Source organism: Macrobrachium nipponense, chromosome 21 (assembly GCF_015104395.2).
Source record: "Macrobrachium nipponense isolate FS-2020 chromosome 21, ASM1510439v2, whole genome shotgun sequence".
Taxonomy (NCBI): domain Eukaryota; kingdom Metazoa; phylum Arthropoda; class Malacostraca; order Decapoda; family Palaemonidae; genus Macrobrachium; species Macrobrachium nipponense.
This window is the reverse complement of record NC_087212.1, coordinates 65,949,840-65,971,434: the sequence shown is the minus strand read 5'-3', so window position 1 is coordinate 65,971,434 and position 21,595 is coordinate 65,949,840. Positions and strand designations below refer to the sequence as shown.

Here is a 21,595-nt window from a genome sequence, read left to right as displayed (position 1 = left end):
AATTTATACTAATGTTTCTTTTTATTAGGGTTAATATTTTTTGGAGTAAAATTAATTATATCGGTAATAGCCAGCAGAACTCACAGTTATGCCCCAGTAATAACTGAACTTATTGCCAAAGCTCCTTCTCTCACAGCAGTACCAAGAAAGGATTTTATGACATACTTATTTGTGTATTAGTAGTTTTTACTTTTTATTTCTTAATTCTTTGCCAGTGCAGAATGGATCACTCTTGTCTTGAGTGTGTTACTTTATTCCTTTGTGTATACTATTCACATTATTTTAACCAAACAGTTTTATTTATTCTAGTTTTAAGTAATTTATATGCCCCTAAGACATCAAGTATTTCTAGACAATATGACAGGGAATTATAATTTTAGTCACAAATTCTAATAGAAAAGGCCTTGTAGTTTGTGTTTATTCAACATATCTGTAATTGCAGTAGTTATGTTACATGTCATCGTATATGCAGCATTCCAGCAGTCAAGCGCTCTGTGCTATGGATATGATTGCTGCTCTAACTAACCATATAGGCTTGATGATACAATATTTGTAGTGTTATTAGGAATTAGAAATTTAAGCTGATATTCATTGGGAAATGGGGAGAAATTGCAATTGTATATTTATGTGTGTACACAGAATTGCACCTGAACAGCATACAAGATGATAGAGAAATATTTAGTTACTTATACCTCATGACCAATCATAAAAAAGAATGAATGACGGGCCAAACCTTTTTGGTGAGAACAATACAAACCTACCAAAAAAAAAATTATATGTTATCCTTAGCTATTAAAGCAGGAACAGGATACTACATAAAGTTACTAAGTGCAAATAAATAAAGTACCTGTACTGTACTGATAAATTAAAACACTGACCTGAAACCAGAAGCTGAGGAACAAACACTTTAAATGGTGATTAGATTGACCTACTGCATGTCGTATGGGGATCTGTAATGTTTGCAGGCAAAAACCTGGAGCACGGAAAACCCCAAATGCCCAGGCACATGCATTGACAAGGCCTTGAAGAATCGGAGGACTCCATGATAACGACAAAGCACACACAAACACACTGAAACAAAGAAATCATGGGCAAACAAAGCAACCGGCTTTGGAGAAGAACAAAAGCAACTACTACTCTCCAAGGCAGTCAAAGAAAGACTATCGCGTCATGAGCTTCTATGCCTGGTTGGTGATCAGCTTCCACCTCGTATGCGTATGAGTTGCCAGATGCCACAGATTTCTTGCTTTACAATCTTTGTTTTTTGACTGGTTTCCAGCTCGCGCAAGATGATTATCCTGTTGCCAAGACTGAGAGTTTGTTAGCTATAAAAAATACAAATTGATTAAAAATTTGTCATTTTTTGGCCATTATAGGAGTAGGCTGAGTAGATTTTCAGTGCGCATGTACAAGATACTGTGTTGCAATTTCTTACAAAGTAGCATCTATTAAAAATTTTGGCATGTTTTGGACAAGTTGTCGTGACAAGTTGTCAACATTGCATATAATATGGTACATCTTGGTAGCATAGCAAAGTATTTAAGCTTAGACGGTCAATATATTTACTATTTTGATATTTGAATAGTTTTTACTAAAGAAAGTGGTCATATAATTCAGGTATGACTTCTCTAATAAAAAAAATATAAGCCCTCTTCCAGATTGTAGGATTAGTAAGGGAGTTTTGACTCTTCTGTTTCCACCAGGATGCACTTACTACAAGAGAATCTAAATTTCCAGTAAATTTTCTAATTCCTGCAACAATAATATTATGGAATCTAAGATTTTAATACCTTTAGGTTTAGTTGATTTAGGAACTTGACATGCGTGGTTTATCTTTGGTAGAATTGAATTTGTATTCACTTTATTAGACCTCAGTGACTGTTTGTGATCAGCACCACATGCTGTGTATAGTAAGATTTTCAAATTCAAAGGCTTCCTACAGTTTGATGAAATATTTATCTAGGAAAGATACCCAAATGTGTTAACATAAAGCCAAAGAGATTAAAAAGCAGACTTTTTTGCACACATAATTTTAGGTCTTAGTGAACCAGCTACATTAAAATAGAGTTTAGTACAGTAATTGGAAAGCCAAAACCACACATTTCTTTTCATTTTGCTAGTAGTGATTTATTACTGATTGATTGAAGATTGGAACTCTGCAAACAACCAGAGATCTAACAAATTACTCCAAAGGTTTCTTTTCCCTTATCTCTCCTGGAATCTTATTACTTGTTTCTAATTATAAGGCCCACCTTTACTCGAATTTTCCTAAAAATTCACATATCTTTTGCATAATATAGTAAACAACCTTTAAAGAAAAGTGCAAACAAACAGAGCAAACCAAATGTATTATCTCCATGTTATAGGTGATAATCCCAAAATAATGGCTAAAATATATATATAATTGAAGATTATGTTGGCTGTCCAGTACAGTATTTGCCTTCTAGATATGTGCTACTTGACTTTTGTTGTATACTTGACTTTTGTTGTATAGAGGAAAATTTATATAGATGATTCAGATTTGAAGTCATAACCTCTGTCATGATCTACATTGTGATATTACTTAAACACATCGCAACAATGAAGTAATTGATGTAACAATGCTACCATAAATCTGAACTTATCTCATATCTAAAAGCTGCAATGGACTGGACATATAACATACAGGGCCAAGAATAGAAATAATCTCTCATTTGTCTGGACTACTACATTCAAGGCCCTGTGGGATGATGGAAATATCTGTACTTTATCGAAAAACACTCTATGGATGTAAAAATGGCACTTTATCGAAAAACACTCTACAGATATAAAAATGGCAACTTGCATACCCTTACTCCTCCTATCTTGTCATTGCTGGATGATTGTAATGCTGCATAACTGTATGCACTAATTTTGCTTAAAAAAGCACAGCACACTTTAGTATGCTTATAAACAACACAGAACACACTGTACAGCTGGACTTGAAAATTATGAAGAATAACCTAGAGAAAGAAAGAGAAAAGCAAGCAAATGCACAGCAAGTGATGCACACAAATAAGTATACTCGCGTGATCAAGTATATACATGCTGATTTTACATGGAATGAGTCACTACCTTTTTGTAATGCAGTTTGGTAGCTACACATTAAAAATTTAATTAACATTACTCTCAAAGCAGTGTTTGTTTGTGTGTGTAGGGATTTTTAAAGCTATATTACAGTAATAGTGTTATTAATTTTGTATGGCATACAAAAATTTATTGTGGTGCTAGGACCCTCCAGGTAATGTTGAATTTTAGATAAGGTTGTGATGGATTTATTAATTCTGTTGAATCTAGGGTACAGTGAAGGGAAAAGCCCTGTATGTAGACTCAAGAGATGGTAACTAAATCCTGGAGCATACATACTTGTTGCATTGGTGGTCCACATAACTGGGTTGAGATGACACAAAACAGTATGACCTAAAGAGGTCTTGTATTAGTGGCATGGGTCACCTTGAAGCTCGGGAGCCAAAGTAGTGAGTAATTTAGTTAAACATATGTTACAAGAGTCCGGTTATCCGATGAATGGATCCTTCGTTATAGAAGCAAATGGACGAAGTTCACCTATATGATTTAATAAACATGACTTACTTTATCCTATAAAGTTTCCTTCTCATTTTTCACTCAAAAACATCCTCCATCATGTATACTAACAATTACTATTCCTCTGTTTTCTAATGTAAGTAATCTTTGTAATTTTCTGTACTGTATTTCACAATAGGTGTGAGCTTTTTATGATTTGCATTGTTGTTGCATTTAGTTTTCACAAATCTTTCATGTTCATCTTGTTGATATGTAGAGTGCCAGTGAAGTGATGTCAGCCTTTTGATTGTAACGTTCAGTCTTGTAGCTTTTCATTTTTATCTCATTTTGAGAAGACCCATTTTTCAGATTGTGTAATGATCTTTAATTACTCATTCCACCCCCATCTTCATAGTTTGATTATATAATTGCATTGCCAGGTGCTGTGTGACTGCAATGCCAAAAATAGGACTTTGAGTTCCAAAAAGACTTCTTGGTATTACATTAGTCAGCAGTTGGTATACCCTGCTCTTTCATCCCCCACGTTGGTTTGCAGGAGAATCCTGAAATCTTGGTGAGTTAACTGCTCCTTCATAATAACAGATCAGTGTTGCCAACATTGCAAGTAGGCTTACATCACTCAGAACTCCCTGGTGGCAATTATGTAACTTTATTGGGCCCATCTGCACACACAACTTTGTGTTTCATCATCTAATGCTTATATTGAAAGTAAATCCTATTGCCGGGTGCTGGCTGATGTAATACTAAGAAAATGTCTTCAGAATCATAATTCATGTTTTTATCACTTAGTATCATCCTCCCTAACCATGCTTATAGCAGATAAGTCATGGAACTAGAAACCCAAGGAACGGCACTTGCCTATAAGGCCCAGGAAGATAGAGTAATAAATATTGTTAATGTTTTTGTCTTATTATTATTGGAGGTACAATAGCAGTATTTTTCTTAATTTTAATAAGCATTAATATTTAATACAAAAAAGACCATTTGTATTGCTAACAAGTATCTTCTGAATTGATTTTACCTTATTCTAAAAGAAAAATACATAAGTGCTAAGGAAGCTAATGATGCCTATTTTATGCAAACCAGAAAAATCCTATCAGTTTGTTGTCCATTAATGAATGAGGAAACTCTACAGAATTGGAAATAATCCCATGTGGAAAAGCAAATGTGTAAGCCTAGTTCATTTGCAGGTGAACTCATCTCTCCTAGAAGGATTGGGTTTCAGTTTAGGTACCTTGTGATCAACATTTGTTCAGAGTAACTATTTGACAATCTGAATTTTCCCTTTATACTTGTACTATTTGTCAGGAAATAAAAAACTGTTGATAGGAAGAGAATAAGACATGAAGTTTACTAATTCCAGAAGCCATTCAATGGGGCTTGCACAGCTGAGGGTTCAGGAATGGCCATTTAGACATTGCTTTCATCCCTTTTGAAAAGAAATGGACTGGAAACTTTGGTGATGATTGAGTCACACAGGAAATAGCTCGGACATATGAAAGCCATAATACAGCTTCTGGATAGTCTCCAGAGTAACAAAATATTTGAAAAGGCATTTGCTTTTAATCATTGAGGGACTAGAATTTCTAAGCAATCTTGCCTATAGGGAATGTGTGTTGTTCATACCTCCCCTAGCCTCTTCGATGTTGAATGAAGAAAAAGAAGTGGCTATCTCCACATTAAAACTGCTGGCATGGAAGAAGACAGTTGTTTAGCTGAGAAGGAGCAGGTTGTTTAATGTGATGAGAAGAGTTTTATTAACAATTAAGTACAGTTAATCACCTTCAATATTTTCCTTTGCCTCTGTAGTGGATGCTTATATTCAGTGCCTCTTTCATAGGGATGGATGAGAAAATATAAGTGATACACTGGAGAAGAATTCACTTGAGCACAAAAAACATTTCTTCATTCTCTTTGATAATATGCTAGGTTCCTGGTGGGTTTGTTGGCTAAATACTTTTCACTTAAGGAGACGGGTAGCAAGATGAGTGATTGACTGAAGAAGATTAATTGGCTTTGTTGAATTACCTTCTCAGGAAAAGTACTTAGCTAAACATGAAAGCTAAATTAAACCCTAGTTTTAAGTCAAATTCAAACAATTGCCAGCTGCAGAAGACAGAAAGCACTCTAAAACTAAGTACGTAAAATTAACGTATTGTAGGCTGGAAGGAATGCCAGGCTTATAAATGATATAAACATGCAAATTTCTTTTGAGATATGATGACATGTAGCCATAGCATAAAAAAAAAAGAGACGGTAGGTTCAGTAAAAAAAATCAGATAAGGCACAAGAGGGTGATACTACACTATGAAAAAAATAGTGTTTCTAAAAGGGTGCTGACTTACACTTGATTGCCTTTTTTCTTATGATAAGTGGCAAGCAGAACTCCATGTTAACTTTTGTCTTGTTGGTTGGCAGCCTTGGGACCTCATCTTTCTTTTATGAGGGCTAACAATTTATCAGCAGAAGTTGAGTGGAAATAACTCCTCTTCATCTAAAGCTAAAAGTGTTTATCTTGTCTTGACAGCATTTCCAGGAGGATATCAGGTGTTTGACCTTTACATCAGACAGTTCAACAACAAAAACATGTATAATAAATTAAAGGTGCAATCTCTATTTATTTTTGCTGCTTAGGACTTCTGATTTTCTTTTGGACACATTCCAGAAGATTTTGTCCTGGTTTTTTCCATCTGAAGTCATCACAACAAATTGTTGGATGTCTAGGATAAATATCTGAATGCTCCAACAAAAAGCTGAAAGCAATGCAGCTGGGACTGAAGGGACATTTCAGAGAGCCTTTAGTACCATGTAAAGTGTACCACACGAGGAGTGTTGTAAGATGTACCCCCCAATAACACATTTTTAGTCTTGAGTGGGATGATAAATTAGTCATACACTCTTTCATCAGCTGCTCCTACAATCCCTTCAAGAAAGAAGTTCAGATGGATTTTTCCATGAAATTATCATTCTTCACAGGTATTTAACTGCTAGATGCATATAATAATGTATGGAATTATTCACACCTCAAGCTGGCAGTCATAAGAACTATAATATTCTTCAGACTGGCTACTGGTTGCCTTTCTTTAAAACTGAGACTGAAGTATCAAGGATTTTGTCAACCACAAAATGGGTTTGTTTGAAAAATAACGTTAACTTTATAAAATTATTTTTTAAATCATAAAAATCACCGCCTTGGATAATTATAAGGTAAGTCTGTGTAATGGATTATAAGTGTAATGTTAAATGTAACATGTATTATTTATATTTTTCTAGGGTGTATGGAGCTGGCTCAATTCGCCAAGTTTCAAAGAGAGATTTGACCAGAGTGTCCACATTAAGAGATAACCTTGGAGATACAGTTAGAGATATTATTGTGATGAGCACTGATGCTCAGAATGGCTTAAATCCATGCTCTAACAATAATGGTGGCTGTGAAGAGATCTGTCTTTTTGATGGACGTGAAGTCAAGTGCCAGTGCTACCATGCTCTTGTTGCTGAAAATGGGAAATCCTGCAGAGGTAAATGACAGTAAGCGATTGGTTAAGTCTCAAGGAATATATTTGTTGCCTATCAGTATGTCATTCTTTTAGATTGTACACTATGAATGCAAATATAATCTTATCAATGATAATTTAATATTCTCTTAAAAATTTTTACCTAAAGAGAAAATAGATTTTTCCAACTTAATATTCTCTTATAAATTTTTACATAAACAGAACTAGATATTTCCCCTTGTTGGCTGATTTTATGCTAATTTTGAGGTAGTATTGTATTGTAAGTGCAGGATGTTAACAAAATTCAGCATGATTTTACTAACTCCTTTTGAAAGAAGTTTGCTGTCCTGTCCCTGAAACATCATGCTAGTGACCTTTTATTTCAGCACAAACTCACCACTTTATGTTAGCATAGACTGCTATGGTAACAATCTCCCAATACCACTCAGATAGAAGAGTCCCATTTGCCACTATCGGGAAATGCATCTGGGTCCTAGATAACTTCAGTCATGCTACCAAGAGACAATTTGTGCCATAATGCTTCATTTCCTTTATGGGAAATAATCGCCCAAATAAGGCAAAATTAAGGAAATTTCAAAGGATATCAATAACAACCAAGTACAGTAACCACATAGTGGGACCTCCTCTGGGATTTGGTCCTAATTAACCTCTGAGATACATACATATATGTATCAGAGCCAGGATGGAAGGGTTAGACTGCGTGAATTTGCATGTCTATATTGTACAATCTCTCTCTCTCTCTCTCTCTCTCTCTCTCCTCTCTCTCTCTTCCCTCTCTCTCTCTCTCTCTCTCTATCTCCTCTCTCTCTACTCTCTCTCTCTCTCTCTCTCTTGTTATTGGTAGTATAATTTTAGATTTGCTAAAGAGATTTTGCAATGCTAATAATACTCTGGTGTTCAATAATCATGTTTAGGCAGTCTTGCTTTTATACTTCTGTTTATGCATTTATATTTTCATAAGTTTTCTAATTGTCTGTATTTGTTATATGTTATTTTGTATGTTATGTTTGTTATTTTTATCTTATTGCATATGAATTTTACACATTTTGAGATATGCTAGAAAGAATAATACACAACTGTAAAGTGTCTATGAGAAAACTAAGAGAAAGATAATATATTTTTGTTTTTATTACCATTTTTGAATAGTAACATGGCATCTTTTAATGAGTACATATTGTAACTATATAATTTAAAGTATTTTATGCAAAAAAAGAGACTTACTGATTAACTGATATTTTTGTAAAAACTTTTCCACAGAATATGAGGCCTTCCTGTTGTATTCAAGTATCACAAGCATTGACAGTCTTCACATGTTTGATGAAGACAATCCAAACACTCCTTTAAAGAAGATTACATCAGATATTATGAAGAATGCTATAAGTTTGACATTTGACTATGCCAATCAACGAATTTTCTACTCAGATATTCAGCGAGGCAGTATCAATACAGTCTTTTTCAATGGAAGTGGACATTCTTTATTAGTAGAAAGTAAGTTGAGAATTCTGAATATGTCTTACATATTTCATTTTGAACTTCTTTGTAGTATGAAACAAATTTTTGCTGATAATATTTTTAAGGGATTTTGACAAAGGAAAAATCTACCTAGAAATGCGTGCTACAGGAGCATTTTCGCTGGCCGACACAGGTCAAGCCCAGAAAAGAAGTTACTTAGATTCTATTGAGGCTTTTCCCATCATTTTAGCTTCTTGCTTATTAACTTAGAATTTAACCATAACTAATGGCCTCAGCATTTTATAGTGCTGGTCATTTTATATTTTTTGGTTGTTTAAGAAAAGGATTAAAAATACCTTAGTTAAGATTTCATGTCAGTGCTAAGTTAGGCACAGCATAAGAAGTTAGGTAGAAATTTTGTCTATTGTCAGTGAACTTTTCAGCAAAAAAAAAATGACAAGGGAAATTTTGAGATGTTATAATATGGACAATGCCAAAAAGAACAGTCATAAGTACTGTGATGCAATAATCACAGATTGGTTACCAAAGGGCTTTTGAAATAGCCTTTCGGTCTTGCTTGGTTATCACAATTTTTTTCTTTTCCAGAACAAGGATCAGTAGAAGGGCTGGCTTTTGAAGAAAGAGAACGGGATCTCTATTGGACTTGTCAGAGTGATGCATCTATAAACAGAATGAGTGTTGATCCATCGCGCACCCAAACTGTAGAGAAAATTGTACACCTAGAGCAAAATGACAAGCCGAGAGGCATTGTTGTTGATAGCTGTGACCTGTAAGTTAATAACTTTTTTTTTTTTTTTTTTTTTTTTTCTGATGAAGGACATGTTGATATAAGGGATTTTGACGAAGGAAAAATCTATTTCTGGGTGATTGGCTCGTGTCGCCCTATGAAAGGATCCTTAATATCATTCTTTCTAGGTAAAATTGATCTAAAATTACCAGAGAAAAACAAAATTAAGAAAATGTCAGTAAAACTGACTCGCTCACTCTTAAAAGAAGTGTCGGTATGATAATAGGGGCGAGTGTGGAACACTACCACGAGACAATCATCAATTAGAACTTCCAATCAGAATCCCCCCAAGAGAGAGCCGATACCAACGGGCGATGCAGCCGCTACTACTACTACTAGAGGACGCCACGGACAGCAGCGCCCCTAGCGGACATCCTTAATCTAAAAACATCTTGTCCTGCAAGGGGGGGAACAAACCAAAACAGGGGGGGGGGGGGGTTTCATAGGGCGACACGAGCCAATCACCCAGAAATAGATTTTTCCTTCGTCAAAATCCCTTTTCTGGGCTCAGCTCGTGTCGGCCTATGAAAGAGTACCAGAGAAACAGACAAGATGGGAAAAAAGGAACAATGAAAAGCAGTGTAAAATGATGGATATAATATAAGTAAATCAATTACAGCATACAAACTAAGCACTTAAACTAACTTATATTAAACAGTAAAACAATAGAACGTTAGCAATCTTAAAGTACTTAAATAGTAATTAAAGTAAATTACAGAGATGCATGTAATATAAACAAACAAAAGGATTTACTTAACATATTTACAAAATATACAAACTCATTGTGTCCTACCCTAGCATAAAAATAAGGGTAGGTACACTGAAGTCCATCATTAATATAAGTATGGCAAAATATATACAAACATTGTGTCCTACCCTAGCATAAAAATAAGGGTAGGTACACTGGAGTACATATCAGTACAAGTGTGGATGTCCCTAGCAAAAAAATAAGGGACAGTCCACTATATGATTCAACGGCTAAGGCTATGATATTCGAGTAGCCTGGCGATAGGGTGAGGCATGTTGGATGATGTAGGTAGAAAGGAGACCTGGATCTATACTACAACTACTAAACAGTATCAGGGGAAACAATGTTTCCCGCTGCTACTGCTGAAAACTTTAAAGATTCCAAGGACTTAAGATAATGCCGTTTAAAGACTGTCGGGGATTTCCATCCAGTATACTTTCTAAGATCCTCAAAGTTCATATGTTGAAAATAATTAATTGAGGTGGCTACTCCCCTGATATCATGTGCTTTTGGGAATGACTCAGGGTTGGCTTGTTTAATGAAGTAAAGGATTTGTTGTCTAATACCTTTTACTGACAAGGTACCACCTTTTTCTCTCATGAAGAGAGCACCTGAGGATCTTGAAGAAGTACGAGATAGAAAGGCTCTAAGAGTCGATACTGGGCAGAGAGAAGGATCCTGTGGAAGTGGGATAACCTTCCAAGGAGCCCACCTTGCAAGAGGATCCTCATTTTTGGCTAAAAAGCTACGATCCGGAGCAAGTAGAACTTCTCCTGATGGGAGGAATTCCACATGACCCGCATCCCTGGATAGAGCCGACAGTTCTGAAATTCTGGCTCCTGAGGCTAGGCTTAATAAGAATAATGTCTTCCTCAGGAGCATTATGAATGTACAAGATGAGTTGTCAGTATCTGAAGCTAGTTTGAGGACATCATTTAAAAACCATGAAACTGTAGTAGGCCTCTGAGAAGGTCTAAGTCTAGCACAGGCTTTAGGGATAGATGTGAAATAAGATTCAGTCAGATCTATTTGAAAACCTACTTGAAAGATTTTCTTCAAAGCCGATTTATGAGTGGTAATCGTGCTAGCTGCTAAACCTTTTTCAAACAAGGATCTGAAAAAGGATATAGCCAAATTAACTGTCATGGTTGTAGTGTTCGATTCTCTCAAGAAAGATGCTAATTTTTTTTTTTTAACAGCTGAGTCATATTGTCTAATGGTTGACTCTCTCTTATCTGATTCTAAGAAGAGAATATTCTGTGGGTCAATATCAGCATCTTTATTAGCCGCAAACTTCATGAAGTCCATAAAGTTAGGGTCTGGAGAATTCCTGAGGAAGCGAACACAGTCCTCATTTGTACTGATTGTGATAGCTTGGGATTGGGGATCCGTTGAGGTCGGAGACCCAATTCCAGAAGAAGAGGATACCAGTTGCTCTTGGGCCAGTCCGGTGCAATCAGAGCTACTATCCCTTTGAAAGACCTTAGTTTGCTTAGGACTTTCAAGAGAAGATTCACTGGAGGAAAAATGTAAATTCTCCTCCACTGGTTCCAATCCAACGACAGGGCGTCCGTGGCATAAGCCAGAGGGTCCAGGTTGGGGGCCACATAGCAAGGGAGCTTGTGGTTCGCTTGTGAGGCGAAGAGATCCACTTGGAGACCTGGGACTCTCCGGACTACCCACTGGAATGACCCGGCGTCCAGAGACCACTCTGATTCCAGAGGAACTGACCGGGACAGGGCGTCTGCTATCACATTTCTTACTCCTGCCAGGTGAGTGGCAGACAGATGCCATTTGTGTTTGTTTGCTAATGCAAAGATGGCTATCATGACATGATTCACATGCTTGGATTTGGACCCTCCTCTGTTGATGCAATGAACTACCACTGCACTGTCCAAAACTAGCCTTAGATGAGACTTCTTCGGAGGAAGCAGCCTCTTCAGAGTAAGAAAAACTGCCATTGCTTCCAACACGTTTATGTGGAGCTGGCGAAATTGAACTGACCAAGTCCCCTGAACCTGTTTGAACTGAGAGTATCCCCCCCACCCGGACAGGGATGCGTCCGTGTGAATGGTTAACACTGGGAAGGGATATTGAAGGGGTACTCTCTTGGCTAAGTTCTTTACCTTTGACCAAGGCCGTAGTTGGTTGCGGAGGATCTGTGGGATTACTGACAACTTGTCTCGATATTTGGAGTTTGCTCTTGACCGCCAAATTCGATTTATATCTTTCAGCCTTGCTTTCAGAAGGATATCTGTTACCGAAGCAAACTGAAGAGACCCTAGGATTCTCTCCTGGTTTCTTCTTGACGTTTGTTTGCATTTGAGAAATTGCCTGACAGATTTTGCTATTTCCTTCCGTTTGGCCACTGGAATTGACAGATTGTGGGAAGACAAATCCCATTGGATTCCTAGCCACTGAAAACGAGATTCCGGAGTAAGTCTGGATTTCGTTTTGTTTATCTGGAACCCCAGATGTTCCAGAAAGTGAACTACTTTTTGGGTGGCTTTGAGACATTCCTCGACTGTTGGTGCCCAGATCAACCAATCGTCGAGGTATGCTGCTACCATGATTCCCTGAGCTCTCAATTGTTGAACAACCACTTCTGCTATTTTTGTGAATACCCTGGGGGCTACATTCAGACCGAAGGGCATCACTTTGAATGAGAATGTTTGATTTCCTAGCCTGAAGCCTAGGAATGGGCGGAAGTGCCTGGCTATAGGGATATGATAGTATGCGTCTGTAAGATCGATGGAGCATGTGACGGCTCCACGCGGAAGTAAGGTCCTTACTTGCGAGAGGGTAAGCATCTTGAACTTGTCGCAACGAATGAAAGAGTTTAGCTTTGACAAGTCTAAGTTACCCTTCTTTTGTTGAGCCTTTCTTTGGCACGCTGAATAAGCGACCTTGAAAGTTTTAGATGTTTGACTCTCGCAATAGCTCCTTTCTGAAGGAGTTCTTCCGCGTAATCTGTCAATTCCTTTGACGGTATCTGGTGGAATGATTTGATTGGAGGGGGATCTTTGATCCAACTCCAGCCCAATCCTTTGGACACTATGCTCTGTGCCCAATTGCTGAACCCCCACCTGTGGCGGAAGAGGAACAGCCTCCCTCCTACCTGGGGAGCCTCATTGTTGATGGGCGGGTTGGCCACCACGCCCCCCTCTGAACTGCCTGCTCCTTGTCCCCCTTCCTGCGCCACGCTGACGAAAGTAACCTCTCGCCCTACCTCTCGGCTGACTGTAGCCTTGAGCCTCATATGTAGGGTTGAAGGCCGGCGAGATAGCGTAGGAGGTGGATGGCTGAGATTGAGGGGACAACAGGAGGATAGGCTGATTCTGCTTGGAACCAGCAGGTTGTCCTTGTTGGGTAACTGGGACCGCCTGCACAAATTGCTGCTGTTGCTGGAGTTTTTTATATGGCTGGAACCTCTTACCAGCCTTCTTCTGTTTCTTACCAGCAGTGGGAACAGACTCCTGTTTCCTCTTCGAGGAAATACCCCACCTAGCTCTAAGGCTCTGGTTGAGCCTAGCAGCTTCGTGGTGTACTTCGTTAACCGCGGACTCTGGAAAGAGATCCGCTCCCACATGCTAGAGGCTAAGAGTCTATTAGGCTCATGCCTAATGGTACACTCTTGTAGGACATGCTTCCGGCAGTTTCCTCCTAGCCTGGAAGAAATCAAAAGCGTCCGTTAGAACCGTCTGGAACTGAGATTTCGCTAGAATCTTGAACAGCGGTTCCGTAGCATAGGAGAGGGCAGCCATTTCCGTAATAATAAGGGAATTGAGGGACCTGCCAAACCTGGATCGCGCATCAAACTCTGCCTGGATTAGGGAATCCGGCAGCCTTGGTAGTTTCTCTCCGAACTGGTCCATGGCGGCAGTCCGGTTGAGCTTACCAAGCGTGAATGTAGCTGGCAAGTTCTCCCACAATTCTCCGAAAGCCGGGAAGAGTGGAGAAGTAGACTCCGCCTCCCTCAACTGTGGGATGGGTTCATCCTTGAGGACTGCCTGAAGGGACTTCTCCACTAATTTCGTGGCGAACGGAAGAGAAACCTCCTCTTCCGTCGCGAAAATAGTGAAGGGACTCTTGTAGGCCTGGAGTTTGGTGTTCGTACACTCCCAGTCCTCAAGGCAGTGAACCCATTCCCGCTGAGCATGATCTCTACTATATAAGACCGACTCTTTAGAGATTTTGTCTTCCCTCGTCAGAGCCGTTGGCGTCAGCCTAGCATAACCCATGAAAGGCTGCGTCAGACCCGGAGGGTAAAACTCGAAGTCCTCAATCCTTCGAGTTCCACACTCCGGGATAGAGATCATCCCATCCTTGAATGGAGCGTAGGCAGCTACTCTCCAAGGGTTCTCCATAGAGAAAGCTGGCAAGGAGTCATATGGCGGGAGTTGAAGAATCCCAGTGCTTGGCGCTGGGGAGACTGGAAGAGGGACCTGAGATAGCCCCGCTACTCGGTCCTCATTTTCTCTCATCCTGTTAGAGAGATCTTGAATTGACTGCCCTGACTGAGACAGAGTGCTTGACAACTGTGCAAACATCTGCTCGAACCGTGTCCCCAGGGCGGAGACTTGCGAGCCAACCAGCTCGCCCACCTGTTGCATCACCACTGCTGAGAAAGCAGAGGGATCAAAGGTGCTAGGGCCTGCTACCCCTACCGGCGTAGCCGGAGTGGAAGCGGTGGAGGCGGGAGAAGGCAGTGGCTCGGCGGGAGCGCGAGCCTTCTCCTTAGAAGCCTTGCTTCTGGAGCTCTTTGGGTGAGAAGAGCTCGGCCTTGCTTTCACCGCATCGGCGTAGGAAGTCGACGACTTCCTAGCCGAAGAAGACGAAGACGACTTCTTCGAAGTTGTCTTGGCTAGAGTCTTCGGTTCTCTCTGTCCCTTCACCTTGGCGGGTACAGAGAGAGCGGGAGAGCGGGTAGGGATCTCAGATCCCACAAAGCCTTGGAATGAAGCACTTGAAGAGGGGACAGGAGAAGATCCAGAAGCACCCAAGGAAAGACCTTGGGCGCTCGACACACCTACCTCAACCAACAAATCCTCCACCCCTACCGCCATAGGTTCGACGTTAAGGTCCAGGGCAGCGACGTCCGGGACCGACTCCTGGGAGGCTACGACGTCAAAGGACTGCTGGAGGTCCTTTGCTGGATTAGGGGCTATCAGCGGGGCAGCGGACAAGGGGTCAACGTAGCCCCCCCCGGTCGACTTGCCCGCGGGGTAAGATCTGGACGGCCAGCTTCTTATCTAGAATGTAAGGCTGGCCTTTGGCGGCGTTCTTCCCGAAGCCGCCCACCCACGCTTTCAGGGTGGCGAGGGCGACTTCCCTCACACCAGTAGCCTGAAAGAAAGGCGAGATTAGCTTCCAATGGTGGGGCGGGGTTAACAAACTTATGACTAAAAGTTGTTAGTAAAATGATAAGTAAGCCTATAAGGGACTTACCCCATCTCCCAGCTGACCGACCAGTCGTAGCAGATGGCGCAGGCTTCAGGGTGCCAGCGATCGTCTCGTTGTAAGACGTGGCACCAAGGGTGCGTTGTAGACCTCTAACACTCATCGTGTCCACAGGGGTCGAACAGCGTCGCGTTACAGGCTGGGACCTGGCAGTTGGTAGCCTGTAAGTGGAAAGATACATGAGTACCAGGTAAACACTTACAGTCTAACAGATGCTCCGCTGGTGCCGGAGCGATAAAGTTAGATTAAACCAGAGCCCCGCCAAAATACGTGTGGTAACCAGGTGGTAGAGCTCTAGGCTATAGCTCCGCTGATGGCGGAGACACAAAAGAGAAACCAACCAGGAGTGGTGGTAAAAGGAAACCACGACGGAAAATGGTGGGGATGGACAAAATCATGTAACAATTCATTGTAAAATTAGGGTATTACCTTAAAATTAGTATAATAATAAAACACCCCCCTCCGCCCGTCTACTAGAAGAGTGCGCGGGTAAGAAGCAAGCTCCCTTCCGGTAGCGGGGAGAGATGTAAGGATATAGTAGGCAAGCAACGACCACTAGAGGTGCCCACCCCGCCCGCTAGCGGAGCCAGTAACCTACAACCAAAGGTGCCCCGGCTGCGACGGAAGGCTCCTTTCGTATAGCGAGGCAGATGGCTGAGCAACAGGGGAGGGGGGAGATAGATCTCGGTGTAACACGGCGGGAGCGAGGGAGGGGGGGAGGGATGGCCTACTCCTCCCCGCCTCACCAACTACCGCATGGAGACTCGGTACCTCAAGAGTGGTCGCCCTATACCCCCCGCTGGGAGGAACCCCTGGCCGCCTCAGAGAAGTAGAGAGAGAAGGCAACTGAGGTTGTCATGACAACCAAGGGGTCCCCCAGCTCCTCCCTATACCAGAAGGGGAGGGCGGGGGCAGGGTAAGGTGCGATGGGACACGTGACCGCAAGTGGCCTAGGCCGCGAGCAACACAACCGTGAGAGGGCCACGTGAACCAGGCTGTACCAATACAAGGAACAAGCACCTAGGCTAGCCATAACACCCAAAATGTAAAGGTAAAAATAATACATCGAACAGATGGAAAAGACACTTTTAGTAAAAGAGAAAGAAGCCCAGGAGGAGGCAGACTGTTCCAAGAAACAGAGGCCTACTCGGAGCCAGCGATAGCCGATGAAGAGCAAGAGCCGGGATGCTGGGCCGGAATAATAATAATAGCCCTAAATACCAAACTAAGAGAAATGGTAGGAGGGCTGAACTAGCTAAAACTCGATGTAAAAACAATGAACGTAATAAGTAAGCCCATAAGTATAAGAAGTCCAGTATGGAGGACCGGGAATTCTTACGAGGCAGCATGGCGCCGCCACGAGACAACCAGGGAACCGTATATGACCTATATAAGAGGAAAATACTGGTACCCGGAAGATAAAAATGTAGTAAAATATTACTTATGAGTTACTTAACTTAGCCGTGGCAATAGCTGAACGTTCCATGGTAGAATATAGGATAAATCCAACAAATAGCAAGCACAAGGAAAAAGACGTCTTGGCGTTAGCGCTAAAAATTAAGGATGTCCGCTAGGGGCGCTGCTGTCCGTGGCGTCCTCTAGTAGTAGTAGTAGCGGCTGCATCGCCCGTTGGTATCGGCTCTCTCTTGGGGGGATTCTGATTGGAAGTTCTAATTGATGATTGTCTCGTGGTAGTGTTCCACACTCGCCCCTATTATCATACCGACACTTCTTTTAAGAGTGAGCGAGTCAGTTTTACTGACATTTTCTTAATTTTGTTTTTCTCTGGTAATTTTAGATCAATTTTACCTAGAAAGAATGATATTAAGGATCCTTTCATAGGCCGACACGAGCTGAGCCCAGAAATGTCATTTTCTTTTCATGGTTTGCATTGGTCAAATACTGTACTTTTTTCTGTTGAATTGTCATGAAGCGAGGACGATATATTTGTTTTTTACTGCTAGACTAGTGTTGTAAGTTGGATAGGGAGCATCTGAGAGTACAAATATCTTCAGAATTTTATGAATTTTGATTGCAACTTGAGTTAAGAATTTTAAGAATTTTGATTGCAACTTGAGTTAATATATCTACCTCTTTTATTTTTTCTCTCATATTTCTAGTGATTGACTTTTAGATTATAACACTTTTCTGAATCTGAACAGGATTTGCTTAATCATAGGACATGAAGGGTGAAATTGATAACAAACTTTATTACTTGCAAAATGATTTAGAGATGTGTTAAACTGAATAAAACTTTTCAAGGTGTTGGATCAATATTGGTGAACTGACAGCCTTCAAGGTACTTTATAATCATATAAGTACCTACTCATAGGGTGGCCTGACACTTGAGATATAATGTTAATTTGTACTACTCAGATCATCTTGTATGCAGATTACCACATACCCATGTCAGCCCATGAACATATTAGCTCATAAGCTTTTTAATTAGCTCCATATGAGATTCTTGCCCATAATGCTGTGGGAAAATTGTGCTACTGTAAATAAGGGAGTGTTGGAGAGATGTGGTGTCCAGTGGCTGAAAGTTAAAGTGAAATTCCAGAGATTAAAATGGTTTGGACACACAATGGAAAGGGTTGCAGAACAGTTAGTCAGAAAAGTAATAGATGTGGAAGTAGCAGGATGATGACCTGTAAGGAGTCTCAAGAAATTATGCATAAAACGGGATAGATGATGGCAAAGATGATGGGAGTTGAGGCAAAGATTACTCAGGACAGGGAAACAGGAGTAAACCCATTTCACATGTAATCCCATAAAGTGAAAAATGATGTAGAAATGTTTATGATGAGGATGACTAACTGTATCTTGTTGAATTCATGAACTACAAAGATAACATATACTGTAATGCCACATTTCTGATACTTTAGTCTGAATTTGTGATGCTCAGGTTTTATGCAGCTTTCCACCCAAATTGAAAATGCTTGCTTATAAGTAATGGGGTTGCAGTCAAATATAATTGTTGGAAACAAAAGCAAATTTTCAAAAGCCCACTTGACATTCTGGGATCCACTCATTCATCCACAGTAAAGTTGGCTAAATTTCACTTTTGATTTTTCTCTTCAAAGGGATTGATGAATTTGAGGTGCTCTCATGATGATGAATGGATTTTTATGAAGAAATCATACAGAAGTTTGCAAATGAAAGGGGAAATGAAAGTTAATCTTGGGAAATTAGCAAAATTTTAGAATACGAATCATGTAGGCTCTTGCTTACTTAAAATGAATTTATAATAAAATGTTGCAGTAATCTTTTGGTTGTAACAATAGCTGTATGTTTACTTAGGTATGTATCATATCATATCTTATTTGTAGTCAGAATACAATATTTCCAACTTATGATTGGTTCAATGGAACTAAACCCTATTAAAATTTGATGAATATCTGCATAGGTACTTTTGAGAGCAGTTGTTCAATTGGGGTGTTTGACTATACATTGGCATTTTCTTGTATTTACCCTTATTTCCTCTCAAGCCATTTTAAGTAAGGATATTATAGTGAAGGATTATTGTTGATTAATATTATTTGCATTATTTTCATAGAATACTTTGATATTTATTTCAGTTTGATTTTCTGGACTAACTGGAATTCTGAGGCCCCATCAATTCAACGTTCTCTTGTTAGTGGAATGCGTGTTGAATCGATCATAACCACTCAAATCCGCATGCCTAATGGCCTGGCTATTGATCATAAGGCACAGAAGTTGTATTGGGCTGATGCAAGGTTAGACAAGATTGAAAGATGCAATTTGGATGGATCAGACAGATTTGTAAGTCATTCTACACTTTATTTATATAATGTAATGAGGTATTTTTCTAGTTTACTTATTACAAGTACTGTACTGCAACATGCAGAGTTTTTTTAATGGTTTTAAACCTATTGTTGATAAATTAGATACAGAAATAGTAATAATTTATTGCTATTCTTTACTGAAAAATTTTAAATAACACAGTAATAAAATGATAATTTACATTGAAGTAAGGCTAAGAGCATTGAATTTTGCTGTTGTTGGGCTTATTTCAAAATGTAAGTTAAATATGTCATAAGTATAACATATTTGCTGGCATATTAGATGCACTTTTTATTTTTAAACGTATCAAAAACTGCCGTGTCAAATGTAGCTGTATTAACGATGGGAGACCAAGCGCTGTCAGCGAGCATACTGGGTAGGCACAAAAATATGTGCTAATAATAAAACACTGAAAAACAAGCCTTATTATTACAGTAAATTCTTACTAATAATGAAATATTGAAAGCAAGCTGAATTATCAGTCTATTATCTCAAACTTACAAAAAATTGCTTACAATATGTCAGCAGTTACCATATAAGGGAAGCTCACATCATCTCACTATACCTCATTCCCAAGCATAGGTAATTCACTCCTTATATATCTTACATTATAAGGACTGTTTACATTTAGGAAACATTTATTTATTCTCTAAATAAAAAACATTCATATGCCTATTAGCCATTTACAATTAGTGGCTGTAAACAAAACTATAGCGCTGCCTGGTGGCCTGTCACGGAAACACATACTATATAAAAAGCATTACAGCTTACCTGCGAGGTGGTAAGAGTTTGGGTATGGTTTCCCATAAAGTATTGTTTATTTATGGCAATTTTCATAGAGTCCAAACCCATGGCTGAAAAACAAAAATGGCACTGTTATAAGATCAAATTGTGGCTAGATTCATACATTTGTTCATATGCGGAAGAAAGATTGTATGTATATAAAATGTAGGTGTGGGAAATAGCAAAGATGGAGGTGATAGGCTTAGTAACATTATTAAAAGAAAAATTAATTGGATATCATTTAAACATTTTATATAAGATTTTTTTCATGTATTGCATTATTGTAATGGATATAATTTTATATATATACATAAACATTACGCATAACATTATAAATGGACAAGACTAAGTTTGTCAGACTCAGGAATTTTAGGATTAAAAGAGCATCAGGCAATTTTACAATGGTTTGGAAATGTTTTGTTTATGAGTGCATTCTTTTTATATACATAATAATCATGCTTTCAATAAGGTGAAGCAGAGTCAGTCATATTAGATTATCATTGTCCTCTACCATATCTGCCCTCACCTGGCTCTGGGGCCCCCCCAACCCCTTTCCTGCTGTTACACAAGTATCTTCTTTGTCTGTTGATCAGGCTCTAACTGCTTCTTTCTTCTCCTTCATCCCCTGCACTGTCTTCTGTGGATGATTTAGTGTCAAGGGACTTCTTTTCACGGCTGTAGGAGTCCATCTCATCTATGTCTAGAGTTATTTGAGACAACATTTGCCAAGTGATTGCTTTGTTGTTCTTTTGCTCATCCCGCTGTCTCTTCTGTTGTAGTGCTGTGCTTTGTTTGCTCTGCCAGCTGCTCCCATTTTGCTTGGTACTCCTACAGCCTTAGATGCTTATGACCTTTGCCGTTCTTGTGTGTGTTGTAGCTGCAGCATCTGCAGTTTCTGTTCTATCTTTTGCACCTGCTACTTCATCTACTTCAGTAACTTCTATTGCACTTGCTGTTTATGTTGCTTTTTATGAGGCTGTTTGCTCCATTTACTTTTTGGTGTTGCTGGGTCATCTGCTTTGCTCATGCTGACTCTGTTGGTTGCTCCTACCTTGCTCACTGTTTCTGATGCCAGTGAGTCTTTGGTTGCCAAACTTCTACTGTCTATCCCTGTGGCTGTGCCTATAGATCTTCTTCCACAACCAAGATAAAAGGCATTCGTTTCCCATTATCAATTACCTAAGATCACATCCATCTGTGGGTCTTACTGATGGGGTGGAGAGTACAGGCAGCCCCCAGTTATTGTTGGACTCGGTATCGGTGATCTGAAACAGAGGCGCCATTAACCGGTTATCGGCACCTATCATAAATCGCTGATTTGTTCATGAAACTTACCTGTCAGATATATATATAGCTGTATTTTCTGAAGTCCGACAGAATTTAAAAAACTTCCGACACACGCAGTGGTCGGCCAGGTGGTTAGTACCCATTCCGCCGCTGGGAGGCGGGTATCAGGAACCATTC

General features: G+C 39.7%; 1 protein-coding gene across 1 annotated transcript in view; it reads left to right on the top strand.

Moving 5' to 3' along the window:
* LOC135198099 (prolow-density lipoprotein receptor-related protein 1-like) overlaps window positions 1-21,595 on the top strand; it is an 875,913-nt gene that overhangs the window by 364,290 nt on the left and 490,028 nt on the right. The window contains 4 exon segments of the mRNA XM_064225548.1: window positions 6,835-7,079; window positions 8,334-8,564; window positions 9,135-9,318; window positions 19,123-19,327. Of these exon segments, the coding sequence (XP_064081618.1) occupies window positions 6,835-7,079; window positions 8,334-8,564; window positions 9,135-9,318; window positions 19,123-19,327 (865 nt within the window).